Source organism: Heteronotia binoei, chromosome 15, assembly GCF_032191835.1.
Source record: "Heteronotia binoei isolate CCM8104 ecotype False Entrance Well chromosome 15, APGP_CSIRO_Hbin_v1, whole genome shotgun sequence".
NCBI lineage: Eukaryota > Metazoa > Chordata > Lepidosauria > Squamata > Gekkonidae > Heteronotia > Heteronotia binoei.
Window position 1 is genome coordinate 21,674,394 of NC_083237.1, and position 14,046 is coordinate 21,688,439.

Sequence of the window (14,046 nt, forward strand, 5' to 3'; positions counted from 1 at the left end):
AAAAGCTTTCTCTGCATCTGCGAAAAACAAAGCCACTTCTTTTTCAGGATGTTTCTCATAGTATTCAATTATATCAATTACTGTTCTGATATTGTCTCTGATTTGCCTTCTGGGAAGAAACCCTGCTTGTTCTTCTTTAATAAAATTATTCAAATGCTGCTTCAGGCGTTCTGCTAATATTCTAGCATATATTTTGTAATCATTATTAAGTAATGAAATTGGTCTGTAATTTTTTACATTCGTGGCGTCTCTGTCTTCTTTTGGTATCAACGAGATTACTGCTTCTTTCCAAGTATTAAGTATCTTCCCATCTACTCTTATAATATTCATCAACTTCTGAAGCTTTGGAAGTAGAGTCTCCTCAAAAACTTTATAATATCTTGCTGTAAAACCATCTGGACCAGGAGCTTTCCCCAATTTCATTGAATTAATTGCCGCCTCTATTTCTTCCTTTTCAATTGGGTCATTTAAAATCTTCATATTGTCAGTTAAGGGTTTTACATTAATTTTCTGTAAATATGCATCTATTCTTCCTTTATCCACCACATGGCTTTTAGTTTAGCATAATATTTATAAAATTCTCTTTTAATTCCTTCCTGATCAACAATTTTTTTATCCCCCAAAATAATTTTATTAATAGTTTTGTTTTCCCATTTTCTTTTCATTTGCCAGGCCAGGCATTTTCCAGGTTTATTCGCACTCTCAAAAGATTTTTGTTGAAGCCTTTTTAAGTTCCATTCCACTTCTTTATTTAACAAATGTCTTAGTTGGTCTTGTAGAATTATAATTTCCTTTGAAATTCTCTTTTTCCCTGGCCTCTTTTTAAGTTCCCTCTCTTTTTTCCAATCTCCTTTTGTATGTCTATCATGTTTTTCTTTAGCCTTTTTATCCTTATTATTAAATGTGATTAGAATGCCTCTCATTACCGCTTTATATGCATCCCACACTGTTTGATATTGAATGTCCTCATTTTCATTTAATTGGAAGAAAGCTTTGGTCTCTTTTTCCAGAGACTCTACTACCTCTTTTTTCTGCAGCAAATCTTCATTTATCCGCCATCTTAAAGTCTTTTTAGTAAATTTTGCAGACCACATTATTGGATTGTGATCTGCTCCTCTTTTAGGAAGAATCTCTATTTTTTTTGTTATCAGTCCCAAATTTTTTGTAATCCATAACATATCGATCCTTGAGAAAGAGTTATGTTTTGCTGAAAAGAACATATAGTCTCGCACTGTAGGGTTCATCTCCCTCCAGATATCCACACAATTTTCTTGTTTAACTAATTCAAAAAAAGATTTTGGTAATTTCCCTTCATTATTTTTTCCCCAGATCTGTACAAAGTATTCTTAACCATTTTGTTGAAGTCTCCCATGATCATAATTTGCTTATATGTCACTTGATCAAGTTGTTGTATAATATCCTTAAAGAAAGAGTCTTTAGCCCTATTAGGATAGGAGCATACAATCCCAACAACAAAGTTCTTTTATGGTTCAACATCACTTCCACTGCAATAAACCTAACCATCATCATCTTTAAAAATCAGTTTTGGGTCCAAATCTTGCTTCACATAAAAAACCACACCTCTTTTTTTTTCCTTAGCCAATGAGTAAAATTCTAAACCCAATTGCTTATTCCATAAAAATTTGTAATCCAACTGTTTAATATGTACTTCTTGTAAACAAATAATTTTACATTTTTGCTTCCCAATCCAATGAAAAGTTGCCCTTCTTTTTTGTGGTGAATTAAGTCCGTTTACATTCCAAGATAATAATTTGTAATCCATTATGATTTTCTATTTTTAATCCGTACCCCCAAATTCTTTATTTTCCATCAAAAACTTCTCCATGTCTTGAGTGCTTGTGATGGTAACTCTCTTCCCCTTGTATTCAAAGCCCAAGCCTTCTGGAAGGATCCATCTGTATCTCATTTCACTCTCTCTCAGCTGATCAGTCAATTTTTTATATAATCTTCTGTCATTTAAGACTTTTCTTGGTAATTCTTTCATGATTCTGACATCACTGCCCTCCACTACCAGTTTACCTTCAAATTGTTTATTTAGAATCCTGACCACCAAGTCTCTTGTCACACATCTTACTACCATATCCCTTGGTAGTTTATTTTTCCTTGCATATTCTGAATTAACTCTATAAATGTAGTCATAAAAGTAGTTAGTTTCATCAGGGTCATCACCAATAAATTCAGCAATAATTGTTATTATATATGTTATTAAATCAGTTCCATCTTTTTCAGGCACCCCTCTCAAACGTATTTGATTTTCCATTAGTTTACAATCTTGTAGTACTGCTTTGTCCTGCATTTTTTTAATAGTGGAATCCACTGTGTTAATTCTTGCATCCATGGTCTTCCACTTTCTCTTCAACCTCTTGGATTTTTTTTGACACTGCTTTAAACTCTTTACTGAAAACTTCTATATCTTTTTAAATCCTTCTTACATTCACTTAGAGTCTTTAATCACTTCAACCAGTCTTGCTTCCATGGCATCCATTTGTTCTTTTTTTTTCAGATTTTTTAACTTCTTCCAATGTCTTAGCTCTTGTCTGTACCTGTTTTGGTCCTGGTTTTTGGGCTGACATTACTGCCTTCCCATTGTAAATATAGGCATTGAAGTTGACGTCACCAAATTTCTTTTAAATGAAACAGTCTTGTAGAATAGGGCATGCCCTTTTAGGTAAGCCCATAATCGCCTTTCTCCTAAGCTCCAGAGCCGAGATATTAATTTTTGAAGTTTTATATTTTCCAAAATGGCGGCCATGATTTTTTCCCCTCTTTTTAAAAAAATTTTCTTTTTCTTGTAGGCTGCTCCCAGATAGAATTAAATTACATTGTCCAGTAAGTTTGACCTTCTAATGTTGATATATGTCGGCTCTACTATTTTTTACAGTCCCGTTCTTTTTAAAAAAATTTTTAAATTACCTTCTTTTAATGGCCGCCAATGTTTCTCTATGGTTATAGTCCTAGAGGGGCTTAGGAGGTTTATATTTTTCCCTTCTCTTAATGGCCGCCACTTTTCTTTCTTGCCACCAAGTCTCGTATTCTATGGTTGAGAAGTCTCGCGATATTTCTATGACATCACTTCCTGTGACATCTTGTTGATCTGTAGTTCTGTTCTATTTTGGAGGGGGTAGCCTGTTCACAGGTATGCAAAACAATTTTAGTTTTCCCTTTTTTAACCTTAAATTTAATTCTCTCAGTCCCAATTTCACCCCCTCCTTCTTCTTTGTTTTAATATCTTATATAAGTGTCCAGACCTTTGTTTTTCTTCCAAATAAATCTTAATTTAGTCCCGGAGCGATAGATCAAAATCTTTACCTTTCTAAAGCTTGATCCTTCAAAAGCACCGTTCTGTTTCCATTAGATATTAATTAGTCCCAACGAAGCTCTGGCTCATGATGAATTTAAGTTGATTTAGCGACCCCAGATATCCTCTGTAGACGTTGTAATGCGATTCTTCTCCGGAGACTCTTTAAAGCCAAAAAGAAACCCCACAGGGATTCCTCGACAGCCAAAGTAAATCTCCTCAGAATTTCATAAGCATGTCTTGGCCATCTTCTTGCCTAGAAGATGTGGGCAGCAGGCATTAAAACACCTTCTCTGCCCAGAACAGAGGCTCTGGTCTGCTCCTCACTGAGAAGCACGTCAATCCTCCATGAAACCAAGCCAGAAGTCAATACATCTTAGAGTTTAAAGGTTACACCTTGAGAAGCCTAGGCTGATTCCGCACTAACCTTGCTCCACACCAGGCTTCCATTTCTCTCCAAAGCAAGTAAGCGATTTCGCACCAGCTGCTCTGCGCCACCATTTTGTTTGGGAAAAACCCACGATTTTCTGTGCCACAGCGTAAACCTGTTCTTTCAGGTTTACACTGTGGCGCAGTAAATCACAAGTTTTCCCCACACAAAACGGTGGCGTGGAGCAGCTGGTGTGAAATTGCTAGCTTGCTCTGGAGAGAAACAGAAGCCTGGCGTGGAGCAAGGTTAGTGCAGAATCAGCCCTAGTTTTCTTCCTCCTATCATTATCTTTCCCTAAAAGCTTGTCAGTCTAGGTGATTGCGACTCTTCCCTTCCTTCTTCCATTTCCCTAGAAGATTGCAAAATTAAGTCATGGGAGCAAAATAACTTATACAGAATCAAGCATCAATATTTGCAAATGTTTTTAATGTAGATCATATTCTGAATTCCAAGTCTGAAATTTCTGGCAGAGCTCAACAACTTGATTCTGTGTGCCTCTTGCTATTTTTCTGCATTTAAGAGGTGGTTACAGATGAGAGTTTGCTCAACTCTATCATTGGGTGAGGTATACTTGCTCACTTCTGCCAACTTGGGACCATTGTGCCATCCTTTCTGCCTCTTGTTTGGCAGAGCAAGTGGTCAGGCAAGCCATAGGGTCACCAGGAAAACTCCTAGTGGCCATAATGACAGTTCATTCCAGCCTTGAAACCACTCTTATTTGTTCAATTCATTTGTATCCTGCCTTTGTCCCCAGTGGGGACCAAAACAATTGTATGGCAGCAGGGCCCTAGGGTGCCCCAGGCAAAATTCCGCGGCACCAAGCCCCACCAGCCCTCCCCTCTGCCTGCCTGCTTATGCCACACCTCCTCCCGCCCTTCTTGTGTTATTTGTGGTGTCACAACGGGGTGCTACGTTCCTGTCCCTGCCCCCCCCCCCCGGTGCACTGAGAGCACACCAGCCTCTCCTTACCCAGGCCGCTTTGACCTGGGCATTTCCATAAAGCATTCTCTTAAGTGAGAGTGCGATGCAACGAGCCTCGTCACGCCCAATCTCTCTTAAGAGCAGGCCTCAGAGCAGCTCTTGAACCTTTCTGAGTGTTCCACCTCCTGCTTCCCACCTTGTCCATTTAATAGTAGGTGCAGCTGCATAACAATCCCTGGATGAGCTCCACCACCTATTTTTCTACAAAACGACCCCTGCTTAAGAGAATGCTTTATGGAAATGCCTGGTTCGAAGCAGCCCGGGTAAGGGGAGGCTGGCGTGCTCTTCTCAGTGCGCTGGGGGGGGGGGCAGGCTACCTTCTGCTCCCCCTTCTGGTGTTCTGATAGCAGCAGCACCAGCCTCCCCTTACCTGCTTCGATGTGGGCATCTCTGTAAAGTGTTCTCTTAAGAAGAGAGCGTGGTGCCACAAGGCTTCTCCCCCCTCCCAGAGAGGGGAATGAAGCCTCGTGTCCTGAGCTCTCCTAAGAGAATGCTTTACAGACATGCTTGCATTGAAGTGGGTAAGGGGAGGCTGGCATCGCTCCTCTCAGCACGCCGGGGTGCGGTGGGGGGTGGCGAATTAGGTGTTTGTGTGGGGTACCGGGAGGGGGGGAACCCAATTCGGCGACCCCCCCTCCTGGCGTCCTAGGCATGCCTAGTTTGCCTACTGGGCGAGCCGGCCCTGAATGGCGGACATCCTATCATTCTGGCCCCCCTTGCTCTTGTTATCTTAACCTAGTGTCTGTTCTTGGATATTATCTGGGCACTGGAGTCTGTCAGGGCATTTCCTTTCTGCCTGACATGAGGCATGGATTTCTGTTATAATTGTGATCTCTGCCATTTATGTTTCTTACCATGTATTTACTGTTTTATTGTTGATGAGTTTTTATTCTGTAAGCAACTCTGAGCCCACTCATGGGATATGGCAGAGTATAAAAAATTGAATGAATGAATGAACGAACGTACGTACTAGTAGTGAAAAAAAGGTAACTATGCCACGTAAGTAGTGTAGAAAGGTATAAGTGCATAGGGGAGAGACATGGCTGTCAAGGTGGAAAGGTATGATAACAAGTCAGTAAAATAACAAGTGAGGTTATAGCAGCAGAGTGCTACTAAGTTATAGTGATATAAAAATAATACTTCTATAATCTCCTTTTACAGAGAGAAGAAAAGCACTTAAGGACATTCTCAGGAAACTAAAGCTACAGAAGAAAAAAAGCAAAAAATTCTCCCTGCAAGAAATCCTAGAAATTAGTTCAGGGAGTCTCAAGGAGTGCATCCCTAGTTCCATGGGAGACTTGCCGTGGCATTTTCTGAGGAAGGTCTTGGCTCTGAATGTCACAGCCAGGAGCACAAGCCTTGAGAAGGAGGCTTTTGATCCTCAGAGAACAAGAGAAGAAGAGAAGGGTAATAGGATTGATGAGAGTGCTTTCTGTACTGTCAGGATGGGTGAGAGAGATTCTGTGAACCCCCTCGATGTCCTTTGTGCTGTTCTGCTGTGTTCTGACAGTTTCCTCCAGCAGGAGATCCTTTCCAAAATGTCCATGTGCCAGTTTGCTTTGCCTTTACTTCTGCCTCCTCTAGAGGTATCCCATTGCACCCTGATGCTGTGGGCCATGAGAGAAATCGTGAAAAAATGGAGGCCCCATTCCCTGGTTGACAGCAGGGGCTTTAGAGAGGAGAGCCTGGTGCTCATGTCCATGCCGACCTTCTCTTTTGTGCGGATGGGAAGTCTGAGTCTTTCCAAGTCCAAACTCCTGAACGAGTTCCTCAGTCCTTCCCAGCAGCACCATGATTTCTTTCTACACCGAGACATGGAATGTGGGAACATCCCTCGAGAAATGGCTGATGGGCTAGTAGAGATTGCCTGGTATTTCCCTGGAGGGCAGAAGAGCTTGGACCTTTTCCCAGAGCCCATTGCAGTCGCTAACCTCCATGGAGATGTTGAGTCACACTGGGTGCAGTTCAGCTTTTTATCTGAGATATCCTCGGCAATATTTATATTTGCTGAACATATTGGGGAAAGAGAATATGCCCTCTTATCATCTCTGAAGGAATCATCAACAAAATACTACTTTATCTTGGAGTATCATGGTGGAAAAATCAATGAAACTTTAAAGGTTTTAAATAAATTGGCTCCAGTGCTTAATCTCAGTAATTCACATATCCTAGCAAAAGATGGCACAACTAATACAGCAGAATTTGTAGAACAGCTACGCTTAATCACCAGAAGAATAATCAACTCTCCTCTGAAGACTGTGAGCATACAAGAGATGGCTACTGTGGCCCATGAACTTACGATCCAGGTGGATGAGGACTTAAAAGAATGTCAGGATGCTCGCAGTTCTGCTGTGGAAATCACAAGAGATGTAATAGATACAGCAGTTTACAAAAAAGAGATGCTGAAACTCCAAGGTGATCTCTGGAAAAACCTGGCAAAAGTGGAGAAAGAATTGTGCAGGATGGAGAGGCAAGGGGAGACGCCCTCTGAAAAATACAGATCTGAACAGAGAGACAAACTGATGGCCCTGCGTGAGCAGCAGAACAAGTGTGAGCTCAGTATTGGTTTGATAAATTTCATCCATGGCATCAAGTGTACACAGTCAGCAGAAAAGCACTACTTCTTAAAATGGATGAAGTTCAACCTGGACCAGATTGCTAGGGCAAATCTTTCCAAATTACGGGCTGAGTATAAAGAGAAATGCAAGAGTTTAGGCGGTGAAGTCCAGAAGATAGCAGAGGTAGACCAGCTGATTTCTTCTTCCTCCTTGGGTGTCGAGCATTTCATGAGAGAGCTGGGGCAGTTTTATGAGGCAGAATGGTTAATGGTTAAAGAACGTAAATTACCTAAAAACGGAAGGCAGTTTACCCATTTCCCCAGCATTGCTGCTGACCTGATGTTAGAAGGGTTTCCTTTAGAGCTGATTGATGGAGATGCTTCCAACATTCCCCTGCAGTGGATAACTGATGTTTTGACTAAGCTCAATAACAAGCTGAGAAGGCGATCCAAGATGTTTGTGATAACTGTGTTGGGGGTCCAGAGCACTGGGAAGTCCACCCTTCTTAACACCATGTTTGGACTGCAGTTTGCTGTGAGCAGCGGCCGATGTACACGAGGGGCCTTCATGACTCTTCTTAAGGTCCGAGAGAACTTGATTCAGGAGCTGGGCTGTGATTTCATCCTGGTGATTGACACAGAAGGGCTGAAAGCTCCTGAACTGGCCAAACTGGAAGACAGCTACCAACATGACAATGAGCTGGCCACTCTGGTGATTGGGCTCAGTGATGTAACGATAGTGAACATGTCCATGGAGAATGCCACCGAAATGAAGGACATCCTGCAAATTGTGGCTCACGCCTTCCTACGGATGGAGAAGATCGGGCAAAGACCTAACTGCCAGTTTGTTCATCAGAATGTCAGTGATGTTTCTGCACATGACCAAAATATGAGGGACAGGAAACACCTCTTGGAACAACTCAACGAAATGACCCAGGCTGCAGCAAAAATGGAAAAGATTGACAGGGATATCAAGTTTTCAGACATCATGGATTATGACCCAGAAATACATAACTGGTACATTCCAGGCCTGTGGCACGGAGTCCCACCTATGGCTTCAGTCAACCGGGGGTACAGTGAAAAGGTCTTTGAGATAAAGAAGTACCTGTTTGACTTCTTAAGGGAGCGTTCTGTTAAAAAGAGTCCAAAAGACATCCCTCAGTTTATCGAGTGGATTAAAAGTCTATGGAATGCCGTGAAACATGAGAACTTCATCTTCAGCTTCCGAAACAGCCTCATAGCAGAAGCTTATAACCACCTGTCTGCCAAATACTCTGAATGGGACTGGAGCTTTCGCAGAGAGATGCACCTTTGGGTGTCTGAGCAAGAAACGCTGATACAGAATGCATCTCCTGATGAGCTTGATTGCTTGCACTGGCGACATGAGCTTCAACAGAAACTGTTATGTGGTGAGCAACAGATTTTGGAAAATTTGAACAAATACTTTGAAAGTGGAGCATCAAATCTACATCTAGTAGAGAAGTACAGAGAAGATTTTGTCAGGAGCGCCAACAGCCTCAAGCATGAACTTGATAATTATTCTTTTAACAAATGTAACGATGCCATTCACATTAAAGAGGGACGGTACAAGATTGATACTCTTCAAATGGAATATTTGAAAGTAATTGAAGGGAAAGTTGACAAGCTTCTTGATGAATGCAGGAAAGAAGAGCGCAGACTGGATGATCAGGAGCTGAAAACAGAGTTTGAAAGAATGTGGACAGAAACATTGTCAGAAATATCACCCATTCACTTAGAGAATCGGCAAATATATCTGGATATTGAGTGGTGTTTGAGAAAAGAATTGTCTCATCGTGGAAGTTCAGTCAACCTAAAAGTACAAGAAGCAAAATCTTTGTTAAACTACAGGATGAACACCTTTCAAATGAAATCAGAGTATATAAATTCATCTATATGGCATAAGGTAAAATGCATATTTTCAAAAAAAGAGCATTTACGTAGAGCAGAGGAAATTGTTAACTCATTGTTGTCCAAATGCATTTTGTTCATTGATGAAAAGGTCAACTCCAGAGGAGATTATGATGAAACCTATTGTGTTGAACTTCTACATATCATCAATCACACACTTCAGCAGAGTGATGTTCAAAAACTTAATACATCACTTTCCTTTGAAGTGGACCTGAAGCTTCACATTTTAGGAGAAGCTGCTCATATCTTCCAGAAAAAGCATGAAGATTTCATTAAGGAAAATGATCCTCAGGTACGCCTGGAGAAATTAAAACCTCAGTATTTCAGCATTTTCAGAAATCATTATCTGGAAAGAGATGCACAACAAAACCGGGCTAAGGATTTCTGTGACCTGTGCCTCCATCCTGCCTTGGAGGACTATGTCAACAAAAGACTCGGGATAGAGATAGTGGATGACATTCTCAACAGCACACAGTCCATTGGATATGCAAGTCGGAGCTTTTTCCAGTTTACGATTCTGAAGGAGCTGTTGGAAGACAGAAATGCCAGCAACTATGTGCAATACAACAAATCCTATGAAAAGTTTGTGAAGAGTTGGATCATGAGACAAATACTGGAGCACTATGCAGACAAGCATTATTTGAAGAACCTGGAGAAGAACATTCTCTTCTCAATAGTAAAGAAAATTAGGAAAATCCTAGAGAATCTGAAACACAAACGTTTTCAGGAAATTTCAGAATTTTTAGAATTTTTTTGCAAAGAAATGCAGAAGGAACTAGTTATTTCTAAAGACAGCCTGGTGGGAATACAGTTTAAAAACATGTCTGATCCTGGGCAATTTTCTGTCTGTGTTGAAAATTTTCTTCCTGATTTGGAAATACAAATACTATCTGAGTTTGATGCCCTGGACCTTGAATCCAAGCTCTCCAAACTGCCCGTGAAGCCCCAGGACGAGATCTTCAAACGAGTATTCGGCTGTGGGAAGCAGTGTCCCTTCTGCAAAGTGCCCTGTGAGGCTGGAGGGAGTGATCATAAGGAGCATTTTGCAGCTATCCATCGCCCTGTAGGACTGGGAACATTTAGATGGGAAAAAACAGAAAAGCTTGTTTACGAATTATGTTCCACTCTTGTGGTTTCCCAGTGCAGATTCAGAACTGCAGAAACTGAATGGGATTACCATCCATACAAAGATTACCGGGTCTATTATCCAGATTGGTGCATCCAGCCGGATCCCAGTATCAATGCTTCTGATTACTGGAAGTTTGTTTTTAAAGAATTCAATCATGAATTTGCATGTCATTACGAAGCCAAGCCAGCAGACCTGCCAGAAGACTGGAAAACTATAACCCAGGAACAGGCATTGGAGGCTTTAAAGGAAACCTACAATATGGAGTAAGCATCACTACCTTGAAAGAGTTTGGTTTACAGTAAACGGAGTAAGTTTCATCAGAATTTGGCATTAGTGAAACAGTTGTTTAAAATTTCTGTAATTTCTCTATGAAAATCCAGTGCTGTTTTCAACTGCCGTGAAATGATTCCACACATTATTCCAAGGTTACACATCCATGTTGGCAAAAAACCCATTTATTTAAATGTCAAATGATAAAAATGTCATACACTAAATCAGAGGTAGGCCAGTACCCAAAAACCCTGCCTAGTTCTTCAGAGTGATGACTGTGCTCTGGTGAAGACTGGATAAGGGAAATGAAGCACCTCTCCATTGGTAGCTGGTTTTGTTGCTCCTGAGACAACATGTGGAGAAAGAATACGGACTTTCTCATACAAGCAAAAACTGAAGCATTCTGCAAAATTTGCAGCCTTTTCTTGGACAACACAGAAAATGCTTCTAAGATGGATGCCCTTGAAAAACACTCAGTCTTAAAATAATGTTGGTGTGCATAGAAGGCTTTTCCCAACGTCAAATTTTGAGCCCCTTCCTGGGGAATGCTTTCAGAACAGCTGACCTATACTTCCCCACTCCCTGTGAGAGCTTTTCTGTTTCCTATTCCCTTTCTCCCCTTTTCCCCATTCTTTGTCTTTCTTTCTGAGATCTATACATAGTTAGCTAGTTTTCCTCAACAGCAACTGCACTGTGTTAGCAAACCTGCTTGGAGTTAGAAAAAGCAGCTTGTGACAGCAGCAATTCATGTGTGTGCAAGTTCATGCATTTTCTTGAAGTTAGTTGGAATTTTTTTACACTTTTTGTTAATTGTTAAAATAATGTTTTAATTACTGGTGTGTATACAAGAAAACCAGGTATACAGGGGGGATCATTGTAAAAGCTGGACTCTTATCAATTGTTGCATGTACTGACTGTATTCTCTTTTCATATGCTACAGCAATTATTTGTCTTCAAAAATAAGTTACTGTATATGAAGATGCACCAAGTTGGAATGTATTGTTTTACTACGTGATGCAATGGATTAAAGTGAAGAAAGTTAATAAATGGAATTATTGAAAATTAGCTCTGCTTTTTAAAAGAAAAAAAATCCAGTGGTTCTACATTTCTTTCTCTGCAGAGGCATGAATACCTTCTAGTGTATCCTGCAGAGGCTGTGAATGGTTAAGGATGAGGCCTTTGATGGCCAAACCTTTCTAGTTCCATCATGCATGGAACGTTCTCTTCTTTTTTCACAGAATGGCAACTCCATCATGATCTAGATAACCTTTTTCTTGGCAGGCTCATTCTAGTTAAAACATTTCTACAGGTACTATCAGTGCAGTCAGCCATTAAAAACCAGTGGACTTTGAAAAGAAGCTCATAGTTACTGTGAGGCAGGAATCTCTTGGAGATGCTGATTATGTTCGGGTACCAAGCACCACTACAGTGTAGTGTAGTGGTTAGAGTGTCAAACAAGGATCTGGGGGACCGAGGTTCAAACCACTGCTCTGCCATGGAAGCTTGCTGGGTGACTCTTGGCCCAGTTACACACTCTCAACCTTAGCTGCCTCATAGGGTTGTTGTGAGGATAAAACAGAGGAGAAGAGAACAATGTAAGCCATTTTGGGTCCTCTTTGGGATGACAGGCAGTTAAATGAATGAAACTACTGTCAGTCCAGTTGCATACAGGCTGGTTGTAAAAGCAGGCGAGTTCAGGACACATCCACTTATAACACCACTTCCAGTAATCGCAGGGATGGCAGTTGTTGCAGGGAGCAATGTAAGTAGTTATACCAAAGGGTCTTTTCTTCACCGTCTCTTCAGAGCTGTCTATTAGGTTGTCAGCAATACTCCCTCTAAACTGTGGAGTCTTGTGAGCAAAAATTCTACTTTGTGAGCTATTGTATAAATTAGTTTCCTCAGGCCATTTTTCCCGAGTGAAGACAAAAATATGTCATCCGGAGGCTAAAAAAACTGAGTTAGCTCACACTAACTCGACTTGGAGGGAACACTGGTTGTCAGTTGTGTCTGTTTCCAGTATGGGAGCCAAGTCAGCATCTTAAGCCTTAAGAGCAATGGTGGCATATTGGCCGAAGAGAAAGCGTTTGTGAAAGTTTTGTGTGATTAACATCATGATATGGCAAAATGGCACAGAAGGCAAAGGTAGTTCCAGAAGAATTCCACCCCTGCCTACTAAGTATGCAGTGTTATCATTCAATACCTCCTAGCCCACATAAAACAGGGTTATAAAAGCATTAGTCCAAAATGTCCATTTGCTCCCTAAGATTTGTAGATCACCTTGTGGGATGACCATATAGTCCTGGTAAGTCCTACTGTGACTAAGGCAGCTGTTAATTTGGTCATAGCAATTGTGATTCAGTTATTCCATTGGTTGCAAAGTTGTTGGGCTTATGATAAATATGTTACATTGAAAACTAATATCCTGAACGCTTTCTATTCGAAGCAATTTCATCATAGACAAGCCATCATTTATTGACTTGAATTACTCAACTTTCCTGCTGGAGGAGATTTGGGAAGTGAAAGCACTTGTTTATCAGAAACTGGAGTTGACCTCAGTGCATTTGCCTTGCTGAAAATTCCAAGAATGAACTTTCGTTTTTGGCTTCACATCCTTTGTTCTGTAAAGTTACCTCCCACTACATAAGAAAGAGAGGCACAACCTTTTGTTAACAGTAGCTGAAAGGTTTCTTTGTTGCTGTGATGGAGAACAGAAGGATTTTATTCTATTCCTTAATACTTGTGATATATAAATATATGCATTTTGCATTAATATGGTCCTTCATTTAGGATTGTAGACCGTTATAATTTGACTGAATTTGGGACCAAAACAGAAACCAGAAAAGCCATGACTTAATCTTCCCAGCATTATTTTAAGCTAAACTGCAGTCACGTATGGATCTTCTTCGTGGTCTCTGTGCAGTCCCACACATGGGTCTTGCCGCAGGCAATGAATCCATTCCTCGGAGTTCCAATAGCTCGCCTATAGCGCTTTTGGCGCGCTCCCCTCCCGCCCCGGGGAGCAGGCAGCGACCGCGCATGCCTGGAGCGGGGGGGGAGCGCCCATTCCACTCAGTTTCTCCCCTCTACTTTGACTGGTATCGTTTTCTCTTTCCCCGTTTCGTCCTAAAAAAAAAAAAAAAAAAAAAAAACCGTTTCTGCGCTTTTCTTCTCTTTCTCCTACCCGTCCCTTCCCTCCCTTCCCCCCCCACCGTCCGGGTCGTATGGAAGGGAAGGTTACTTTCAAAAAGTGTAGGCACTGTGGGGCTAAAATCCCCACCACAGACGGCCACAGTCACTGCCTTTTCTGCCTCGGGGAGGGCCATCGAGTCGACGCTTGCCCGCATTGTGCGAACTTCGGCAAGCAGGCACGCAAAAACCGCGCCGCACGACTACAGGCTTTCCTCTTAGAACGGTCCCTGCGGGCTATG

General features: G+C 41.3%; 1 protein-coding gene across 1 annotated transcript in view; it reads left to right on the plus strand.

Moving 5' to 3' along the window:
* The window catches only part of LOC132584760 (interferon-induced very large GTPase 1-like), a 37,887-nt gene extending 26,210 nt beyond the window's left edge, over positions 1-11,677 (plus strand). Inside the window, exon 8 of the mRNA XM_060256669.1 lies at positions 5,892-11,677. Within this exon, the coding sequence (XP_060112652.1) occupies positions 5,892-10,612 (4,721 nt within the window). The 3' untranslated portion in view covers positions 10,613-11,677. The remainder of the gene's footprint in view (positions 1-5,891) is intronic.
* Positions 11,678-14,046: the final 2,369 nt, after the last annotated feature.